Source organism: Podarcis melisellensis (genome assembly GCF_964234715.1).
Source record: "Podarcis melisellensis genome assembly, chromosome: Z".
Lineage (NCBI taxonomy): Eukaryota > Metazoa > Chordata > Lepidosauria > Squamata > Lacertidae > Podarcis > Podarcis melisellensis.
In genome coordinates this window covers 46,517,823-46,538,966 of record NC_138547.1, presented here as the reverse complement: position 1 = coordinate 46,538,966, position 21,144 = coordinate 46,517,823, and the positions used below count along the sequence as shown (strand labels likewise).

General features: G+C 46.3%; 1 protein-coding gene across 7 annotated transcripts in view; it reads right to left on the bottom strand.

Annotated features, from left to right (window-relative positions):
• DLG3 (discs large MAGUK scaffold protein 3) overlaps positions 1–21,144 on the bottom strand; it is a 113,378-nt gene that overhangs the window by 56,838 nt on the left and 35,396 nt on the right. For all 7 annotated transcript variants that reach the window (XM_081896917.1, XM_081896924.1, XM_081896920.1 and 4 more), the window contains one exon: positions 2,014–2,067. In XM_081896917.1, the coding sequence (XP_081753043.1) occupies positions 2,014–2,067 (54 nt within the window). The remainder of the gene's footprint in view (positions 1–2,013; positions 2,068–21,144) is intronic.

Sequence of the window (21,144 nt, the reverse complement as noted above, 5' to 3'; positions counted from 1 at the left end):
GGAGACTCAATTTACACTCAACAGGAAGCAAAACATGTTCTGCTTCGAAGGCAAAGTTCACAAACCAAAACACCTACTTTCGAGTTTGCAGCGTTCTTAATCCAAGTTGTTCATAAACTAAGCTGTCATTAAACCAAGGTACCACTGTATGTTCTAATTGTAAGGGCTCATCCACACCTACCTTTTGCCTAACACTTTCTAGACACGGGTCTATGCTTTGAAGTGCTGCATTTGAGCACTCCCCCCCCCCCACATTACTTTCCCCAGGAAAAAAACCCATTTAACACTGAATCAGAATAAACAACAATTCAGATTTTCCACAGATTTGTTTGTTTGCTCTGATTCAGTGGTAAAGAGCAGGTGCACCGGAGCAAAGCTCCGGGGTGAAAAAACACAAAAAACAAAATCCCGGTGCTCAGACACACTTGTATTTTAAAGTGGAACTCTGGGTGAGCCCTTAATATATCACATCAGAGGCAGGCTAAGCACAGCAAGGAGGGGGAGAGATCTGAAGAATATCCTAACAGCCTCAGCAAGAAGCTAAGAAGTGGATGGGACATATTCAAATGCACTGGAAGCTAAGGGAGAAAAACAAAAGAGATATTTATTAATCCAACACATTAGAAGAGACAGCACATCTAAATGTTTTGTTTCGATTTATCTGAATTTCCCTAAAGAAGGGCCATTAGGGTTGAAACAAGTTGGATTATTAAATCCCTCCTTTGACAACCCCATTCTAATTCACTCCCACTTCAAGTTCCTTTTTGGGGTTCCTATTTTGTTGCATCATTACATCCTCAAACGACTACTGATTGTGGTGACTAAATGGCCATGAAAAGTGAGTGAGATTCTCAATTTTGCAGGCTCTGCACAAGTATACCTCCCCTGCCAGGGAGAGGAGCATGATGCAGCTTCTGCATTAACTAAACAAAAATTCTGCACATAACCACAACTTGCACCGCTTATTCTGCTTTCTAGATCAGCAGAGAAGGGCCGGGACAGATGGGATGGGGAGGATAGAGACCAGGGACCAGCAGAAGCAGGTGGGGGAAAGCAGCAATTTTGAAGGGCACTGAAATGCAGAGTGTACCTGGGAGAAATTAGATTCAGTTCACGTTTAAAGGCAAACCTTACAATTTTGTACTTTTTGGAAAAAAAATATGCATCCTGAAACACAGGCATCCACTTTCCCAAATTTTGCAGCACAGTTCTCTAGCCAAGTAAGGTGCACCCAAAAATGCATACACTGGGGCAAAGTGTGCATAAAAATGCATATATTAGTGAAGATAATGTACAAAAATGCATTATGTCAGAGGAAACCGCTATACAAAAAAATGTGTACATTAGGCAAAACTATATACAATTTTTTTGGAAAAATGCTTACTAAAATGTGTTAATAATTTCCTTTAAAAATGTTTCTAAAATGATGTGGAATGCGGAGAACTGAACTCAAGATTGGAAAAATGAGAATGAGAGAAACTAAAATGCCCATCCCTAATCTCACTCACCAAAACCAGAGAAAAAGCTGGGAGTTCTATGTCCAAAGGCAACAGATTTCTGTGGCCAGCAAACAGAATATTCTAGAATTTCCAGGTGGAATTTGTCAGGAATGCCCAGTCCCGTTTTTATTTTCTTTTAACACATGCATAACACAGATTCTTGACACACTCCATATCTAGAAGTGATATGGGAGGACACACCCAGGAATGCTAAGCTCTCCATGCCTTGGAGTTGTGAGACAGGATTTGTGCAATGAGCTGTGCCCTAGCTACGGGGAAGGGGGGACTAGCCTGGTTTTTGCCCCGAGTACAGCCTGTGTGGGTGTAGGGAAGTGTGTCTTGGGTGTGTGTGCCAAAGTGGGTGTTTGACCTGGGTGAAATAAAGCCTAATTTCACCTTCGGCAATGAGCCCCACACCACTATTGGCAAGAAAGAGAAACTTCCTCCCCTTCACAGGACATTGTAGGACCCTGTGGACAAGGCACAAACCGCACAAGAAAAGAAGCAGACTTACAGAGAGGGCAGGCTCCAGGGTTTCTGTGTTCACAATAATGGGCGAGGGGCTGGCCTGAAAGAGAGACAAAAAGAAAAAGCCACTGTTGTTCATTTAAATTCCCATGATAAGAAGACAGGAAGCGCTGCCTTATATTGAGCCCGGCTGCAGATCCATCTAGCCCACGGTTGTCTGCACTGGCAGGCAGCAGCTCTCCAGAGTTTCAGGAAGGGTTCTTTCCCAGCCATACCAGGAATTGCCAGGGATTGAATATGAGAACTTTTGAAGGCAGGTGATCCAGCACTAAGCTACATCCCTTCAAGCAAATCGACCCAGGCCCTTCCTTCCCAGAATGGCTCCCTGCAACCACTCAATCTGCCCCCACCAGAAAAGCCACATTCCCATCTACAGTTCTCCCCAGGAAACAAATTCCCCCAGCTTCTCTATTGTGCAACAGCAGGAAATCAATCCACCTTTCTTTCCCAGTCCAGCAATTACCCTGCCTCTTAGGAACCAACCGAAAGCTTTCCGGATATGGATTATACGGAACCGCCTTACCCCAGGTTCTTCAACCGAGGGCCTTCAGATATTTGTCTGACTACAACTCCCATCATCCCCAACCAGCTTGGCCATTTTGGACTACCACACCCATCAGTCATGTGGGCTGGGGATGATGTAGTCCAAAAAGCTGGAGGGCACCAGGTTGAGGAAGGCAAGTTTACTCTGACTGCTAGTTCTCCAGCCCCAGGCAGTGATTCTTGTTGGACTTGTTACCAAAAGTCCTTGTAACCCAGAGCAGGGCTGCCCCTGTTCTATGGAACAGCGTTCCTGAGTCAAGGTGCCCATCACCAGCATTTCCCAGAAACAACTAAATATATTTTTGTTCCAACAAGCCGCCTTGGCTGGATGAAAAGATCTCTGCTCTGTGTTGTTTTTTAACTGCTTTTTATGCTGCTTTTTACTGCATTTTGTACATTGTCTTGAGACATGGGGTGTGAAAGGCAATCAATTATTGCATCAATCGTAATAATGATAACTGCAACAAGCACTGCTGGTGCAGGTAGCTGGATATAACACCTTTCACATACAATGCATATGCTGAGCCAATTTACCCTCCTCCCCTTCTAAGGCAAATGTAAGGTATCTGGAAAAGAGACAGAGACAGAGAGTTGAATCCTGTACTGTAGGGTAATGTTTTTGCAACAACAACAACAAAATTAAAAAATGATTGGGCATTTATTTCTGAATTTCTAGCCCTGCTTTCCAGTCATTCCAAGCAACTGTATTATTATTTTTTTAAAAAAAAGTTCAAAGAGCAATTTAAAATCACATTTATACATGCATTATTGAAATACTAAATGTATATAATAAATAGGACACGAGCCAGTTTTTAATAGTAACTCTAAAAAATGAAAAGAAACTTTCCAGCTCTCCACACCTGGTGGATCAAAAAGCTGGCAAAAAATAAAACACGTTCATGTCCTTCTTAAAACCACAGGCAGTTGAGTACAATGCAAGTCTGACCTCCACCCGCCCGCCCACCAAAACCCCCTTGGGATTGTAAACCCCTGTTCACAAAATCTCTGCCCCTACCCAGGGCTACATCTCTCTTCTGATTAAGCAATTGGGAGCTGTTCAGCACAAGAACCTGCTGAAGGTAAGTGAGGAGGAGGGAGGCTTGCTCAGTGGTTAAGAGTATACACTTTGAAGGCAGAAGATCAAGCCTCCAGGATCAGCTGGGAAGTGATGAAGAAGACCTTTCTCTAACTGTGAGAGCGACTGCCTGTCAAAGCCATTATTATTATTATTATTACTATTATTACTATTATTATTATTAACAACCTGCCTTTCAACATAAAGTGGATGGGTTACAATAATTACATGTTATACATTATTAAAAACACTTCACAATTTTAAAATATTGTAGAAACACCTTACAACCACAGAGAAAGGTAGGTCCTAAAGATATACATCTCAAAAGCCAGGGCAAATAGGTGAGCCTTCAGCACCCACCCAAGATGCCTAGCGGAGGTGCCAAGCACATTGGAGATCCTCATCTTAGGGGTTGCCTCAGGACATTCCCTCTCCTACGCAGCCCCCCCCCCAGATTATGAGAGAAGTGGAACAACTAAGAGGGGGCTGCCCAAATGGTATATGCATAAAAATGGAAAGAAAAAGCAGTTCCAACGAAAGACGATCAACACTTAAAACTGATGGAATACACAGAGATGGCAAAATTTACCAGAAGAATAAGAGATCAAGATGAGAGACTTTTTTTTTAGCAGAATGGGGGGAAATTGTTGAATATATGAAGACAAATGGTAAACAATTTTAGAACGTTATCAGGATTGACATAAACATGAGCAGTAAGAAATAACGTAAATTTGTAAGTAGGTTTGAATTGGTTATGCAGTAAGATTATGATATAAAGTAAGGGATTGCAGGGGGAGAGTCGAAGAAAATGCAGGTTGCATTTGTTTCGATTTAATTGTTGTTGTTGAAATGTTGTAAAATGCAAAAATGGAAAAATATTTTTGAAAAGGAACAATTAAGAGAGACTCCTCTACTTGCATTAGTACCTAATAGGGTATTAAGGAAGGAGATGTGGTTTCTATTGTCTGCACCTTGAATTGGGCTCCATATAAAGCAGCTTCGTGGGGCAAGAGCATTCCTGAGAACAAAATAAGCTGCCCCTGATTTTGGCATGATCGACATTGCCAAAAGCCAGGGCAATGGAGTTTTAACATGCACAGTAGGGGCGCGGGTAGAAGAGGCCCAAGGCACCTCCAGAGAACACAGCCAAGATGTACGCATGCCTGCTGTGTGTGTGAGAGAGTAATATGGCCACTGCCATTCAGATGGCAAGAGGCTGGCTGATGAATGCTGCCCTGGATTCTTCCAGCTATCGGAAAAGATTTTCCCTGCCCAAGGGGGAACAGGTTGGTCCCCGAGGACTGAGCCGCGTGCTGCTGAAAGGCCTTGTCACATCCCTTCCATCCAGGCCACTGCCTCCCATTCTTGTTGCTCATTCAATCTCCCTGAGATGCTCAAGGCAGCACTCAGGACCCTGAAGAGCTCCCCATCCCAGCCTGGTTTCCAGCCGAATGGGCAGATTGTCCCTGGTGCGGCTGTGAAGAAGTTGCAGACCGGGGAAAGCTTCTAGGGGATTCTGAGCTCACATAAAAAATGTGGAGGGATGCTTCAGAGGGCAACGGGCCATGAGAGAAGGGGCAAGAAAAACACAATAGGGGAAGGATAAGGGGAGGAATCAGGAAGGGGAAGCAGTAAGCAATGTGGCCAAGCCATCCGTCCCCAGCATCTCTGAACAGTTGGCCTGTGTTGCACTGGTGAATTGGAAGCTGGCCACTGGGAGACCATTAAGCATATAGGGGGCTACTGATCTGATGGCACAGAGGGAGGACCTTAGTTTATTTCTTTAATTGACACATTGCATAACCACCTTTCTTTCTCAAAGAAACTTCAAGGGCCATTGCTTTGTGGCGGAACCATTGCTTGGAATGCAGAAGGTCCCAGGTTCAATCCCCACCATTTCCAAATTTAAGATGACAATGGCAATAATATCAGTTGCAGATGGACAAATAAGCTGACCTGTCATAAGGTAGCTTCTTATGTTTCCCAGGTGGCAAATGTAAAAAAGGAAAGAAAAAAAAACCAGGAACAGAAAGAAACCTAGAACCAGGTATAACAAGAAGAGAAGTGGGTTTCCAGCATTAAAACTAGAGTTAGGATAAGACCAGATTTTTAAAAGGTCCAGATGCCTTAAAAAGCATCAGAGTACATGCTAGGCAGGTCTCCCTGGGAGAGCTTTCCAAAGATATGGTGCCATAACCAAAAAGGCTCTGTCAAGTCACCACCCACCTAAATTATTTATTTACTATATATGAGAACTTGGGGGCACCGTACTACAGCGATTCCAATCATACAGCATTGGGAGAGTGCCTTTCTGCCCCCTGGTGGCTATGCTATGGGGTGCCACAGGAGGCTATCTTAACTCAAGTGCTATTTAATATCTGTTGTGAGCAATCATTAGGTGCTTGGGGGAAATGCAGATGGCACTCAGCTCTATTTCTCCATAACAACTGAATCAGGATGGGCCATGCAGCCTGGATACAATGGAGAAATTGATGAAGAAAAACAAGCTGAGTTTGGATCCTGGCAAGGTGGAGGCACTGTGGGATGAGTAGCTCCTCTGTCTGAGAAACTGGCCAGTTATCCACCCTGGATGAGGTTGCTCTGCCCCTGAAAGAACAGGCTTGTATTTTGGGGCACTTCTGGATCCAGCTCAGTCACTGGGGGCTCAGGTAGCATCAATGGCTAGTACAGTCATACCTCGGGTTAAAGACGCTTCAGGTTGAGCATTTTCAGGTTGCGTTCCATGGCAACCTGGAAGTAACAGAATGGGTTACCTCCGGGTTTCGCCGCTCGCACATGCGCAGACGCTCAAAATGAAGTCACATGCATGCGCAGAAGCGGCAAATCGCAACCGCACACGCGCAGATGTGGGTCGCAGTCTGCTCAAGATGCGAATGGGGCTCTGGAACGGATCCCGTTCGCATCCAGAGGTAACACTGTACTGCCTTTTACCAACTACAGCTGGTTTGGCAGCCACGAACATACCTACAACGGAATAGCCTTGCCACATGCATTAGTTCATGCATTAGTTACCTCAAGACTAGATTACTGCAATGCATTCTACATGGGGCTTCCCTCATGCTTGATCCAGAAGCTGGAGTTAGTGCAGAATGATGCAGCATGATTGCTGACAGAAGTCAGGCCTTGTCACCTGTGCTCAGAGATCTGCACTGGTTGCCGTTTTGCTACTGGGCCAAGTTCAAGGTGTTACTGTTAGTATTTTAAGTCCTTAACAACTTGGGACCAGTTTACCTACAAGATCGCCTTGACTCACACATACCCACTCAATGGTTTCAGTCAGCGGAGTTGCCACTACTTCAAGTGCTACATCAAGCCCATTTTGAATCTGCAGGAACTCAATTGTTTGGTGTGGCAGCACCTACGCACTGGAACTCCCCCCCTCTTGAGACCAAGCAGGTGTCTTCACTGTATTCTTTCCTTCTTCCTGGGGAAAACCAAGTTTAGTCAAGCCTACCCAGAAAAGCTGGTGTGAATTTTAATCTGTTTTAGTATTTTAAACTTGTATGTTTCAAGGTTGTTGTTGTTTCGTTTGCATATAATTTTTATGAAGCAAATGCATACGTACGTACATAAAATCAGTTCAATAGCGCATCTAAAAACCATTATACTCCCACCCACACCCACCCACCCACCCACCCACCCACCCACAGAGTTAAAAGAGTTACCCATATAAAAATCCAAGACAGATACTAATTGAGGTAACTGCCACAATAGCAAGACCACTTGGAAGACTTGTTGAAAGGGGGACATCTTAAACAGACTTTGAAAAGGCAATGGAGGCAGTTCCAAAATGTGGATGAAGTTACATGAAAAGCCCAATCATATACTGCAAGGAATGGACCTCCTGATAAGCTGGTATCTGCAGGACACTGTCTCCTGCAGAGCACAGTGATAAAGGTATGAGACCATTTTTTTGGGTTGTCAAACAATGAATAGTGCAAAGTCACCTGTGAGCTTCATGGTTCGTGGAGGGGATTGGAACCCAGGCCACCCTGGTCCAAGTCCAACACTCTAACCACTGCCTCACACTGGCTCCCTTCAGAAGGTGGGAAGAGGGGAGATATATGTGAGAAAGGTGACAGAACAAAGGCTGAGGGTCTGTTTATTTATCAGTAAGATGCACCAGACTGGTTCTCTGCTGTCACCTGACGTCCAAAGCCAGGAGGCAGAAACAGAAACACGGTTCCAGCCCCAGTTGCACAAAGAAGAGTTGTGCCACAGCAACAGCAGACTGGGGGAGTTGAGCAAAGGTATGTGGGGGGGGGGAGCCAAGGAATGATCAAAGGTGAATCTGGCAGGACAACAGCAGAGGGCAGAAGCTCTCAGAGAAAATGCATCTCTCCACAGCTTTTTGCCACAATAGTGGAACAAGCAGAAGCTTCATGCTGAGAAGCAATTGTAGCCCTGACTGCCAAATGCTGGCAGCCAGGAAGAGAAGAAGGCCACCACCTCCTTACCCTGCTGGGGAGTTTCCAGAGGCATCTGGCTGTAAGACACTGGACAGATGGACGCTGGCCTGATCCAGCAAATCTGCTCTTTAAGATCCTGTCATGGTTCCACACTGTTTTCTTCTCCCTCTCTCTCTCTCTCTCTCTCTCTCTCTCTCTCTCTCTCTCTCTCTCTCTCTGTGTGTGTGTGTGTAGAAAAGTAAAGGCAGCAGCTCTACTATCCTAAGCTTGCTTACTTGGAAGCACATCTCTCTGGGATTCAGTAGGGTTTACTGTTGACAGGATTAGGCTAGAAAGTGGCCATGAATATCCTTAGTGTAATAGGAAAAGATGGCTGGGTCTGTATCAAGGCCAGTTTTAACAAAAGGGGATGGAGCCATGAAAACGTGGATCTGCAAATGACACTAAACCTGGGAAATGGGGGGGCAGGGTGGGGAACACTATCTAAATGAAAGAATTGGATTAAGGTTTTGGAATGACCCTTCGCAGCCTGGGGCACTTGAGGGAAAGCAGCATAGGGGGCAGGTGCCTAAGACCCAGGGGCAAAATGCAGCCCCTCATATCTCTTTATCTGATGCTTGGAACTCTCCTCAGACCACACCCTTCACAGGTCCTGGTTTGCACCCAGAGCATTTTCTATTGGCAAGAATGTGGCCCCCATCTCTGATATTGCTTTGAGATACAAGACTAATGCGCAAAGGTGAAATAAGTATTCATTGCTCCTCCCACTTTTGATTCCTCCCTCCCTACTACAGACAAATGGCCCTCAGAAGATTGCCAAGGAGGAAATGCAGTCCTCGGGATGAAAAATGTCCCCCCCACCCCTGATGTAGCACATATAATAGAATCATAGAATTGTAGAGTTGGAAGGGACCATAAGGATCATCTAGTTCAACCCCCTGCAATACAGACCCTCCAAGGGTCCCTATTTTCCAGGGACAGTCCTGGATCTACAGAAGCCGTCCCAGTTTCTGATTTGATCCCAGAATGTCCCGCTTTTCCTTAAGATGTCCCTATTGGAGAGATATTGGAGGGTATGGAGTTATCGGACCCCCAAGCCATCTGAAAGCAGCCCTGTATAAGGAAGTTTTTTTAATGTTTAATGTTTAATATTTTCTTATGTTTTTAAATATGTTGGAAGCTGCCCAGAGTGGCTGGGACAACCCAGTGAGATGGGTGGGGTATAAATATTATTGTTGTTGTTATGGAATAGGACGTCCTTATTTTCATCAGAAAAATATTGGAGGGTATCACAGTGCAGGAATCTTTTGCCCAATGTGCGGCTCAAACCCACAACCCTGAGATCAAGAGCCTCATGCTCAACCAACTAAACCATCCCGGCTAGGAACCATACAGCTCCCTGAGAAGGCTGCCAAGTGTACAAAATGGTACAGCAAAGATAGAGCGCCTGGTGAGCTCCAGGTGTTGCTGGACTCCAAACTCCCATCAGCCCCCAGCCCTCACAGCCCATGGTCAGGGGTGATGGGAGTTGTAGTCCAACGACTGGAGGACCACAGGTTCCCCACTCCTGTAATACAGTGAAGTTCATTATGGGTGGAGATTTACATGTTGGGGGGGGGGCGGGAATACCCACAGAGGATACAATTAACCGAGGAAGATTCTTACCATGCCTGAGAAGCATGTGGTGATTTCATAAGTAGAAATACAGCCCTACTGATAGCATTTGAAAGCAAACCTCATGAAGTGAGTCATGAACGGGAAGCCATTGTGGTGTGTCATTTTGCTCAGGGTTGTATGCCGCCTTGGGTATTTTACAGAGGGGTGGAGTACAAATGCCAAACCAAACAACTAAAATTTGTCATCAGAGAGACTCAGGTTCGAACTCCCACTCAGCCACAAAGCTACTGCATGATCTTGGGCCAGTCACACACTCTCAGATTAGCCTGCCTAACAGGGTTGTTGTAAGAATAAAATGGGGGCAGAGGAGAAACCATATATACCACAGGTGGAGAGCCAATTGCCCTCCATATATTGCTGGACTCCACATGTGTACACATGATACATTTAACACACATTTTCACAAAGAATACTGGGAACTGTAGTTTACCCTTCACAGAGCTACAATTCCCATAACCCTTAACAAATTACAGTTTTCCAGGGTGGGTGGGTGGGTGCATGCTTTAAATGCATGGTGTGTTTGCTGCCTAAAACTCCCATAATTCTTGACCAGTGGCCATGCTGGCTGGGCAATGATGGGAGAGTTGGCCCCACACCCCAGTACATGCAGTCCTGAGTTTGTTGGAAGAAGAGTGGGATAAACATGAAAATGAAAAAAAGGGGGGGGCATTAGCGCAAGCAAGATTCAAGAAGACGCATGGCAGACTAATTGCTGGTTAGGGTGCTGAGGGTGGAGGGCACTGTGTTTCTACCAGGATATAGAGATACTGAAGAAGATTCTGAGAAAGGAAATTGTGCTGGGAACACATGACCTCCAAAAGCACTAAAAGGAATAAAAATGTATTATGCTGTGCTCTATGGAAGCTTTCAAAAACCATGCATGGAGGAAAAAGAACTACAGAGCCTCAGCAGAAAAATAAAAGAGAAAGCCAGGGTCAACTCCAAAGGGATATGTCAAATAACCAGCTGGTCTCTCGGGCTTTCCTAGAATGCTCCATTTACTGCTCTCACCCACGCCAAAGTGCCTAATTGTGCCACCTGGAGACCAAGGCATGTTTCTGGGAAAGCAAACGCAGGAAGGAAGGTCAAGGAACACTCTGCCTGTGACCAATGTCTATTTAGGGTTCAGAAACATTTACCTAGTTCAAAATTCCAACATCAAAACAACCATCGATTATAAAGAAGTAGCTATAATGGCAGACACTCTCAGCGAAAAGCATTTTACCCAGAAAAACAGGACTATTGACCAGTAATTGTAGCAAAGATTGCAGAACAGCCTACACAAATACATTATTTATCAGACTTCATCAAGACAGCACTTGTTGGGGGCTATGGGAGCTGCAGCCAAAAAGATCAGAGGGCAACAGATTGGCAAAGGCTGAATTAACTAATGAGTTTGCACTGAGAAACACATGGTAAAGGTACCTGCCTAATATCAACAGGCAGGGAGTTTCAGAGAGAAGGATCAATCTTTGCTAGTGCAGAACAAACGTTGTGTGGCACTTGTATAGTGAGGTCTGTGGATGGACATAGTTTTGGAAATTGAAGATCTGGGTTCAGTCCTGCCCCTGACACGATCAACTTCCCTTAGGTTACCAACTGTCACAAGAGAGTGCTGGTCAGTAATCACACAGTACAAAGATGGAGATAGCTCTTTATTAGCAAAAGCATGATCTCCACAGACTTAGTTAATAAGCATAGCAGCTCATTCCTGGTGATCTTCCTCTAGGAAAATCAATTGCTGAGACTGAAAGTCCCTGCTTCCTAAATCCTTCCCAGCTGTCTAAATCCTCTCCTCTTCAGGGCTTTCCCTAAGCAATCAGAAATGGCACCTGTGTGCGTGAAGCCAACCTCTCCCGCCACTCTTTTCCTGTCTCTTCCTGTTCTGGAAAACAAGATGGAGCTCATCTCCAGGGGAGGGGGAGACACCTGTGTCTCTTCACCAGCTTAACTCATCTCTGCTTCTTGGTCCCCCTCCTCTTCAGCCTCCACTTCTGCCTCTGATTCTGGACTTCTCTCTGGCACAGACTCTCCCTGCTCACTAAACCCTGTTACCTCTTCAGCTTCCAAACCTCATCTTCCCTGTCTTCTTCCTCTTACCACTTATTGTCTTCCCAACACCACTCCCTGGGCTCTGAGCCTTCTTGCCTTTGTTGTTCCCCAGCTGGTTCCTCCCACTATTCCTCTGCATCCAACCAGCCCATGACACCAACTCAAATAACAGCCTCAAGTTCCCCCTCAGCTGTTAAAAATCAACAATTTGCTATTGCTCTGCCTCTTGTGGATCTGGTGAATATTACAATTGCAACATAAACTTTTCTAGAACAAACCACAAGTGTGATTTTTTAAAAAAACAAAAAAAACAACCATATCTTTTCAAAGCCCCAACCCTGTCCAGGTATTCTGAAGCCTGATTCTTGAGGTTTTGAAGAGCTGTCAATAAGAAGAGATCTGCCAGACCAAATGAACACTGTCCAGCAGGTGTCAATGGGAAGCTCACAAGCAAGACTGGAGTGCAGCAAAGTTCTTCCCACCTGTGATTCCTAGCAACTGGTGTTCACAGGCATACTGCTTCTGACAGTGGTGGCAGAAATAGCCATTGTGTTTAGTACATGTGATAGCCTCCTCCTCCTCCTGCATGAATTTGTCTAATTCTCTTTTAAAGCTACCCAAACTGCTGGCCATCACTACCTCCTGCAAGATGCTCTCCAAGGATGGGGCGCCTATGGCCAATGGAGAGGAAGAGGAACCTGGGTGATATGAGCCATAGCAACACTGCCAGCGGGTTTTTGACAGTCCATGGAAGGGACTTGCCTCATTCCAAGGTGTGTCTGTTTCTAGAGCATTGGATCCAGAGATGGCCCAAGACGTTTTGCTGTCTGAAGCAATAGGCAAGATGCAGTCCTGCCCAAGGGTTCTGAAACAATTAATGTTGGAATGCTCTGGCCTGAAGTAATAAAATCCGATCTTCAACTGACAGAGACTTTATTGATATCTGATATATATATATCGACTAGTTCTAGAAAAGCGAAAATCCTTCGAGTGTGCGATAAAGCAGACATAAAACAACAAAACTATGTACAATAGCCTTACTGAAATAATAGACCCTGTCAGTGCTATTTTCTAGAAAAATAGATGCCGGAGCTCACCATGATCTTTTCCTTGTTCTCTTAGAATGGCAATGCCGCCTACCTGAGAGGTGCTGGAGCTGAGCTCCAGTGAGTTCCAGCTGGAAAAGAAGAAGTCCTGGACCCTCTTTATCCAATTCTGGCATAATAAGTGTCTCCTTATAATTAATTAAGCTCAGTTTAATTCCCTACAAAATGTATTGTTCTGACCTGTTCTATCCCCTTCTGCTCCTCACCATTTATTTATTTTTTAATTACGTTTGGTTAATTAGTTTTTGGTTTTCTTTTATTATTCTATCAATGCTAACCTTAAAATCGATTTGTGTGTGTGTGTGTGTGTGTGTGTGTGTGAGAGAGAGAGAGAGAGAGAGAGAGAGAGAGAGAGAGAGAGAGAGAGAGAGAGAGAACTACAGCACCCTGTCTCATTCCACATACAGGATGCTTGCAGTTGAGCCTTTGTTCAGCAATGGTGATGATGGGGCAGCATCCTGCACTGTACCTGAAAGCAGCGTGTAAGCTTTGGGGAGGGGGTCTAGCGAAGGCCATATGGCACAAACAGCTCTGTCCCCAAACACCTTGTGCCACCTCCCCAACACCTGCTGCTTGAGGCAGTTGCCTAATGGCTCTTTCAGGAGAGGGCAGCCGGAAGATAGCATCCCATTAGGAAATCAATTTTGGAGGCTTCCGGTCTGCTTTGCGGAGGAAATGGCAACGCCTGGGGCTTCGTCCGAGTAAGATATGGCCAACATGTAGAGATTTGTTAGAAGAAGAAGAGAAAGGTTTGAAATTAAAAAGTTATGAAAACTTGAAAGATACTTTACAAAGTTGGTTGCATCACAGACAAATTAATGAGCAGTTTTAAGAAGATAACAAAAGAGGGTTTAGTTATACTATTTCAAACTTCCAAAAGGAAATTGTGGAGGGAAACAAAAAGTGATTGAAGAAAGCATATAATATTTTGCTATATGGAGAGACTTTAGATGATATGGTAAAATTGGCACAAATAAAATGAGCTCAGGATGTTGGGCATAATACACAGTTGGAGGAATGGGAAAGATTATGGAAAACAAATTTAAAGTTTACACATTGTATATTATTAAGAGAAAATTATTTGAAAATGATATATAGATGGTATATCACACCGAAAAAAACTGCAAAAATGTACAAAACAGGATCTAAGATATTTTGGAGATGCAAAAAGAAAGATGGTACTTTTTCATGTATGTTGGGAATGCAAGAAGGTTAAAGAATATTGGGAAATGATATATAATGAATTGGGGAAAAAAGTTTAAAAAAACCTTTGTTTAAAAACCAGAATCTTTCCTGCTCGGAATTTTAGATCATGATATAAGACAACAGCAGCAAGAATTTTACTAGCACAAGTATGGAAAACAGAGAAAATGCCAACAAAGGAAGAATGGCAAGCCAAGCTTATGGACTACGCAGAATTGGCTAAGCTGACAGAGCGGATACATGAGAGAGACAACATCGATTTCTAAAAGGAGTCGGAACCATTTATAAACTATATAAAAAGACAGTATAAAAATTTGGACTTATTGGGAGGTTTTGACTAAACTTTCACAACTATATAAGAGGTAAAACCAGCAGGGTATAGAATTTGTTTAATAAATCAATACGGAAATACGGGGGAAGCCAAAGAGGGGGGAGGGGAGAAATATGGATATATAAATTGTTCAATTAAGATTTGTGGAAAAATTGTTGTTACAATTTGAAAATTTAATAAAAAATATTTTTTTAAAAAGGAAATCAATTTTGCACAGTGTCAGAATCAGGTCTTTAGGGTGGTGACACATACCTTTTGGAACTCCCTGCTGCTGCATGTTAGACAGGCGCCACCATCTCTTTTGTCTTTTTGGCTAAAGATGCCTCTCTTTCAACAAGCCTTCAAAAATCTTTATCCTAGTTGCCAGCATCTGCTTTGAGTTCAAATTGATTTTACGTCTGTATGTCCTGTTGTTGTTTTAAATTCTTTTAAAAATTGCTATTATGCAAGTAATTGCTTTAACTGTTTTTATCGATGACTGTTTTATCTATGTTATTATACCACAAATCGCTATGAGATTTCTCATGGGAAGTGATTCATGTATGAAATAACAATATGAACAGCATCTGCTTTTTTAGTGTTTTAAACTCTCTCTTTTTGCTACATTTACAGTACATCTTAAGACGGTTGTGTAGAAAGTGATTAATGATTTTATGAGTTCAAAACCGACAGATACCTTTAAAAACAAAACAAGACGGAAACAAAACAGACACGCATGACAGAGACCCATTCATTCAGATGGGAAATCCAACTGAAACAAATACATCTTTGGTTGTTTCCTGTTTAAAAGATAAGAGCCTGCTGGATTAGTTTAGTAGTTGTTTTTAGTCTAGCACAGGGGTAGCCAAACTAAGGCCCAGGGGCCGGATGTGGCCCAATAGCCTTCTCAATCTGGCCCACAGACGGTCCAGGAATCAGCGTGTTTTTACATGAATGGAATGTGAGTTTTTATTTAAAATGCATCTCTGGGTTATTTGTGGGGCATAGGAATTCGTTCATCTCTCCCCCCCCCCGTCCACCACATGGTCTGAGGGACAGTGGACCGGCCCACGACTGGAAAAGGTTGCTGACCCCTGGTCTAGCATCATCTTACAGTGGCCAACCAGATGTCTGTGGGGAGCCCACAAGCTGGACCTGAGCACAAGAGCATTCTACTATTCCACAAAATAAGGGCAGACATTATTATTGAAGTTCATGAAGAAGATGATGGTGATTACTGGGCTGGCCTTGGTCAATTTCCACAGCTAAGGCTGGAATGGGCTAAAGTGAAGATTCAGGGGAGGGGTGTAGTGGCATCACTCCATGTAAGAATCTGGGCAAGTTATATTTTATGTGATCACAGAAATGGAACAGCAGGTGTGTCATGGAGCGAAGAGGTGGAGCTACAGAGCCACACCTGCTGCTGTTAGGCAGGTGGAGACTGTCTTAGCCTGGCTAGGAAACCTGTATCTCTCCAGAAACTGCTGGATTTCCACTTTCCTTCCTGACCCTTGGCCATTCTTGCTTATGGGACTTATGGTAGTTCATTTCCAGGAACACGTGGAGAGCTACAGACGTTTGCCATCTCTGTCTCAGGTAGAGAAGAGAATGGTTGAAGCAGGGGGTGCAAAGGCTGCAAGAAGCACTTGCACCCCCCCAAAAAAAATACTCCTCCTATGCCCTGCCGACTTAGCACAAGTAACTGTGCAGTGGCACCCTACAGGTAGGAGTGCCCCATAGCTTGCCAATACACCTCTGATGCCAGGGAGAAGAAGCCTGCAAACAGGGCCTGACAGCAAGAGCGCTCTCCTCTTTTGGGGTTTCCAGCAACTGGTATTCAGAAGCATTTTCTGCCTCCAACCCTGAAAGGAGAACACAGAAGCCCAGAAGAAGGTTGGTGGCCATCCTCTCCCCTTCTCCAATCCAAGCTGGTGACCACCGCTGCCTCTTATGGGGAGCAAAGCAGACGACCTAGACAGCAAGGGGCCCGAGGCCGGGGCACGATCAGGAGTGCGAAGATGACACAACGCGCGCGCTTAAAAGCCTGCGAGGAGGGGCGGCCCAGGGCCCACATTCCTTTGTCACTGCTCAACGAACCACCATCGCTAAAAATAGCTTGCCGGGAGAGGCTGTGGGGGCTTTTCCACCCTCCGTCACGGTGACTGCCAGAACCAACTCATCGTGGCAGACGCCCTGCCTGGCACAAGGCAAGCTGGACAGCACCAGAGAAAGAGGTCTCGCTCCCACTCCGCCCAGGCTGCTGCGGGGCTTCTTGCTCCGCCCCCTGCCCCCTGCCCCCGCGCCGTGCCGCCGCCAAAGCAGCCTGGCGTCCCGCACCGCTCCCTGCCCAACGCGTGGCTTTCGCTCACGCCAGCCGGGAAACTCGGGCTTCCTCCCACCACCTCTCGCCACCTCCAGGCTCTGCTGCTTTCTCCATTCGCCTTCCCGCCCCGCGCTCCCTCCTTCCCACATCCTCCTCTGAGAACTCCCTTCCCACCTCCGCCTCCCAGAGCCAGGATGAAACTCAATTCCTCTCCCGAATAGAACAGGAGTAGCCATAGCAACCTCCCCCTGCCAACCTCCCCACCTCCAGCGCTTCTCCGTCCCCATAATTTCACATTCTCCCACCCCGCCCACCTCCCCACAGTTACCTTCCTATGGAAATTAGCCCTGCCGCCCTTGGCTGCGCCCCCCCCCCACTGGCGCATCCGTCTCTAATACCCCAGGAACCCCCTTGCCACCTCTCCTGTCCCCCAATGCCGCCTCCACCCGCCCCAAATTTCTTTTCTTTTTTGAAGTCACATTCCTAACTTCGCCACCCACTCCTTTTGCCTCAGGCAACCTCAGAGGCCGGTCGCTTTCAGATGCCCTGAGACACCCCCAACCCAAGGCTCCTCTTCGCTTTCTTGCCCCTGAAGAACTTCGCAGCTGGAGCATCAGCTAAACAACTGGAACCAGAAGAATGGGGGGGGGTGGGAGCTCTTCTCCACGCCACCCACCCACTCCTGGGAAATCAAACTTTATAACCTAGATATTGCCCACACACACACACACGGAGGGCTGCAGCTCAGTGGCAGAGCAGTTGCTTTGCATGCAGAAAATCCCAAGTTAATTCCCTGGCATCCCCAGGTTGAGCTGGGATGTCCGTGTCCCCCCCTCAAAAAAAAAAACAAAAAAAAAACCCGGAGAGCCACTGCCAATCAAGCATAGACAATAGCTGGTCTATGAGGACCAAATGTCTGACAGCACAAGGCGGCTTCCCTATGTTCTTCTCAGATGCACTGGGCCATAGCTCAGCAGCAGAGCACCTGCTTGGTATGCAGAAGGCCCCAGGTTCAATCCCCAGCCTCTCCAGTCAGAGCTGGGAATATCCCTTGCTTGAAACTTTGGAGGGCTGCTGCCAGTCTAGCATAGACAATGCTGAGCTGGCTGGGCTGACAGTCTGGGTCTGTACAGGACAGCTTCCTATGTTCCTCCTCTATACATAGATGCAAATTCATAAAAAAAACCCAAAATAAATAAATGTGCCTTGTCACAATGGGGAGAACAGCAACCAGGTCTCCTGTTTAGATGCTAGTTGTTGATGGGCATCTTCAAGGCTCCTGGTGTCCCTTCTGGAAATCTTGCCTGTCTGTAACCCTGGAGAGTTGCTGCCAGTCAGTGTAGAAAACACTGGGCTAGGTATGGCTTGATTCAGTTTAAGGCAGTGTCCTGTGCTCCATGTCCACAAGTCGAGGTCAAGGTCTGCCCCCTCCAGAGTCTTAAGGATCAGCTACTAGCCAATTCAGCTTTTTCACATTTTGGCTGCCTGGTTTTGATACAAGGACATGAGACTATTTTATCCACAGTAGAAAAAAATCAGTGTGTGTTACAATTAGCGCAGGCATAGTCTAACTTCCACCATAAGAAGAGCTCCACTAGATTAGACCAATCCAGACCAACATAGTGTCTGAGCACCTGCTTTTCATGCAGAAGGCCCCAGTTTCAATCGCTGGCATTTCCAGGTAGGGCTGAAAGGAAACCCTTGCCTGAAACCCTGGAGAGCCACTGCCAGTCCGTGTAGACAATATGGAGCTAGATGGATCAAGGGTCTGGCTCAGTAGCAGCTTCCTATGCCCCTGTTTAAATCAACCCTTTTTTCAGAACCATGCAGAGTGGAATCTTGCTTTGTTTTTCAGGGGAAGAGTCCTAGCTCAGTGACAGAACACCTGCTTTGCATGCAGAAGGTCCCAGGTTCAACCTCCAGGTAGAACTGGTGTCAATCATTGTAGACAAAGCTGCCATCGTCATCACCACCATCACCATTATTTACCCACCCTTCACCCCAAATTCCCAGGGCGGGTCACAACAATTTAAATGCAACATTGAAAACCATTCAAAACAAATTGCAATCACGAGAATAAATTGTGTGAATCATAGAGTTGGAAGGGGCCCCATGGATCATCTAGTCCAATCCACTGCAATGCAGGAATATGCACCCATACGGGGCTCAAACCTGTGACCTTGGAGTTATCAGCACCACGATCTATCCAACTGAGCTAACCGAGATGGGTGACAACGATTTAAAACGCAACATTAAAAATCATTCAGAACAATCACAAGAATAAGATGGGATTCTAAAAATATGCACCTTAGGTGTTAAAGGGCTGAGCAAGAGAGACTTGTCCCTATTGAGGTGCTTAAGGGTAGGAAGCCCACAAGTAGGGCAATAGCTTTCTACTGCTTTTGCTCCCCAGGAAAATGGTATTCATAAGGTATACTGCTTCTGAGGATAGAGGTACAATATACTATAGCATCATGAACATATTTGAGTTGTCTCCTTAGCTGGGTAAAAATGTCAGAACTTCTGGGCCAACATCTTCTGGCTGAAAGCAGCATTTCAGAAAGAGACCCACATTGGAGGAGGTGGGAGGCAAAAGCAGTTCCATCTCCACCTGGTGCTCTGCCCCCCACCCCACCTCCTGGGATCCAAGCAGCAGGCAGGGATCCTAACAGTTGTCATTCACTGCCAACCTTCTCTGGTTGCCCCATATTTAGGACCCCATGCACAAACCTGTGCACACACCATGGGTGGGTGGGTGGGGGAGAGCTAATTGATATCAAGCACAGATACCTAATTAAGCCATTACAAATGCCTTGGACTCGCATACATTCCAGGACAAACATAGATGCGCACACACAAGTAGCTTTCTTTTGGGTCTGCTTCCCCTTTCTGTCACATCAGCTGTGCCCCCTCCAGGTTGGCTTGCCAACAGTGGCAAAGTGCCTGTCCACTCCCTAGCAGCAGCAACCTGCCCCCCTCCTCCCACAGAGCTGGATGGGGCTGAAAGTGCAGTGGTGACAGCTCTGCGATAAGGCCATGCTCTCTTCCCATTGGAATCACTTCTGTAAATAGCTCAGTGGTAGAGCATCTGCTCTGCATGCAGAATGCCCCCCCTTCAATCCTCAGTCTCCAGGCAGTGCTTCTTATGTCCCCAGCCTGAAACCTTGGAGAGTCACTGCCAGTCAGAGTAGACAATCCTGAATTGGATGAACTAATGGTCTAACTCCGCATAAGGCAGCTTTTTAGGTAACTTAATTCTGCTTGCAGAACCTGGCATGCCCGACTGCAGAATTTCCCTAAAGATAAGGGAGGGAGAGAATATTCCTACGGATAGAGAAGGGAGGGCATGTTTAAAAGTAACACTGCAGAAGATGAAAGACCTCTTCTTCCCTGCCGGGTTGATAGATGAATAAGGCTTGCTGACATTAACTCCAGTGGGGCACAGGAGGAGCCCGAGAGGTAGGCCTCAGGACCGCCACGCTGCGCTTTTAGAGCTCTCATATGCGAGAGATTTCGCTCACATGCCTCTGCTGCTCCGCTGCAAACTACAGGCCAGAAAAGGAGAGCCCTGGGTGATAACCGGGTCCATGAGGGGAGTCGGTGCTCAGAGGGGTGTTGTCCACCCCCACCCCCCTTCTGAGAGCGGGTGGGAAGGCTGCATAGCTGCAGAGGAGGAGGCGGCGGTGTTTGGGAGCATCGCATACGCTTGACTTTTGAGCGGGGCAGAAAGGAACTTGTGGAGGTTCTGGCTCTGTGTCAGAGGCTCCCAGCAGGCGGAGGGCAAGCACATATCATCACCACCACCACCACCATCATCATAGCCTGGAAATAGCCTTCTGCCCGCGTATGCACGCCTGCGCGCGCGCGCACACACACACACACACACGCTTCTGAGCACGTGTGGCAGAAAGGGGGCAGTGAGGGGCAAAGCTCCACCTTCCCTTTTTGCCTAAGAGGGAGCGACACCCCTTCCCCAAACACGCGCGCACATTCTCTCTCTCTCTCTCTCTCTCTCTCTCTCTCTCTCTCTCTCTCTCTCTCTCTCTCTCTGATGCTTGGCAAGCAATTACAGGTAATACCAACCAGCAGCCGCCCCCGGGCTCTGCTCCCCACTGACTGTCAGCCTGGCGCGGCAGAGGAGGAGAAAGAAGGAGAGAGATGCTTGGCGCTCGCTCCTTCCTTGTCTGAGGCAGCTTAGCAGAGCGCACTGCCTACACGCACTACACCCCAGTGAGCAATTCTGCCTGCTCCGGTCCAGCACATGCTCAGGCGCAGCGCACATCCTCGCGTCGCGTACTGTGCATGCAGCGTGCACGACCAGGGCCAGCCCTCGCTCTGCCTGATGGATGGCTGGGGGGGGCACGTTTCTTTAGGCAATCAGATCTTTCTTTCTTTCTT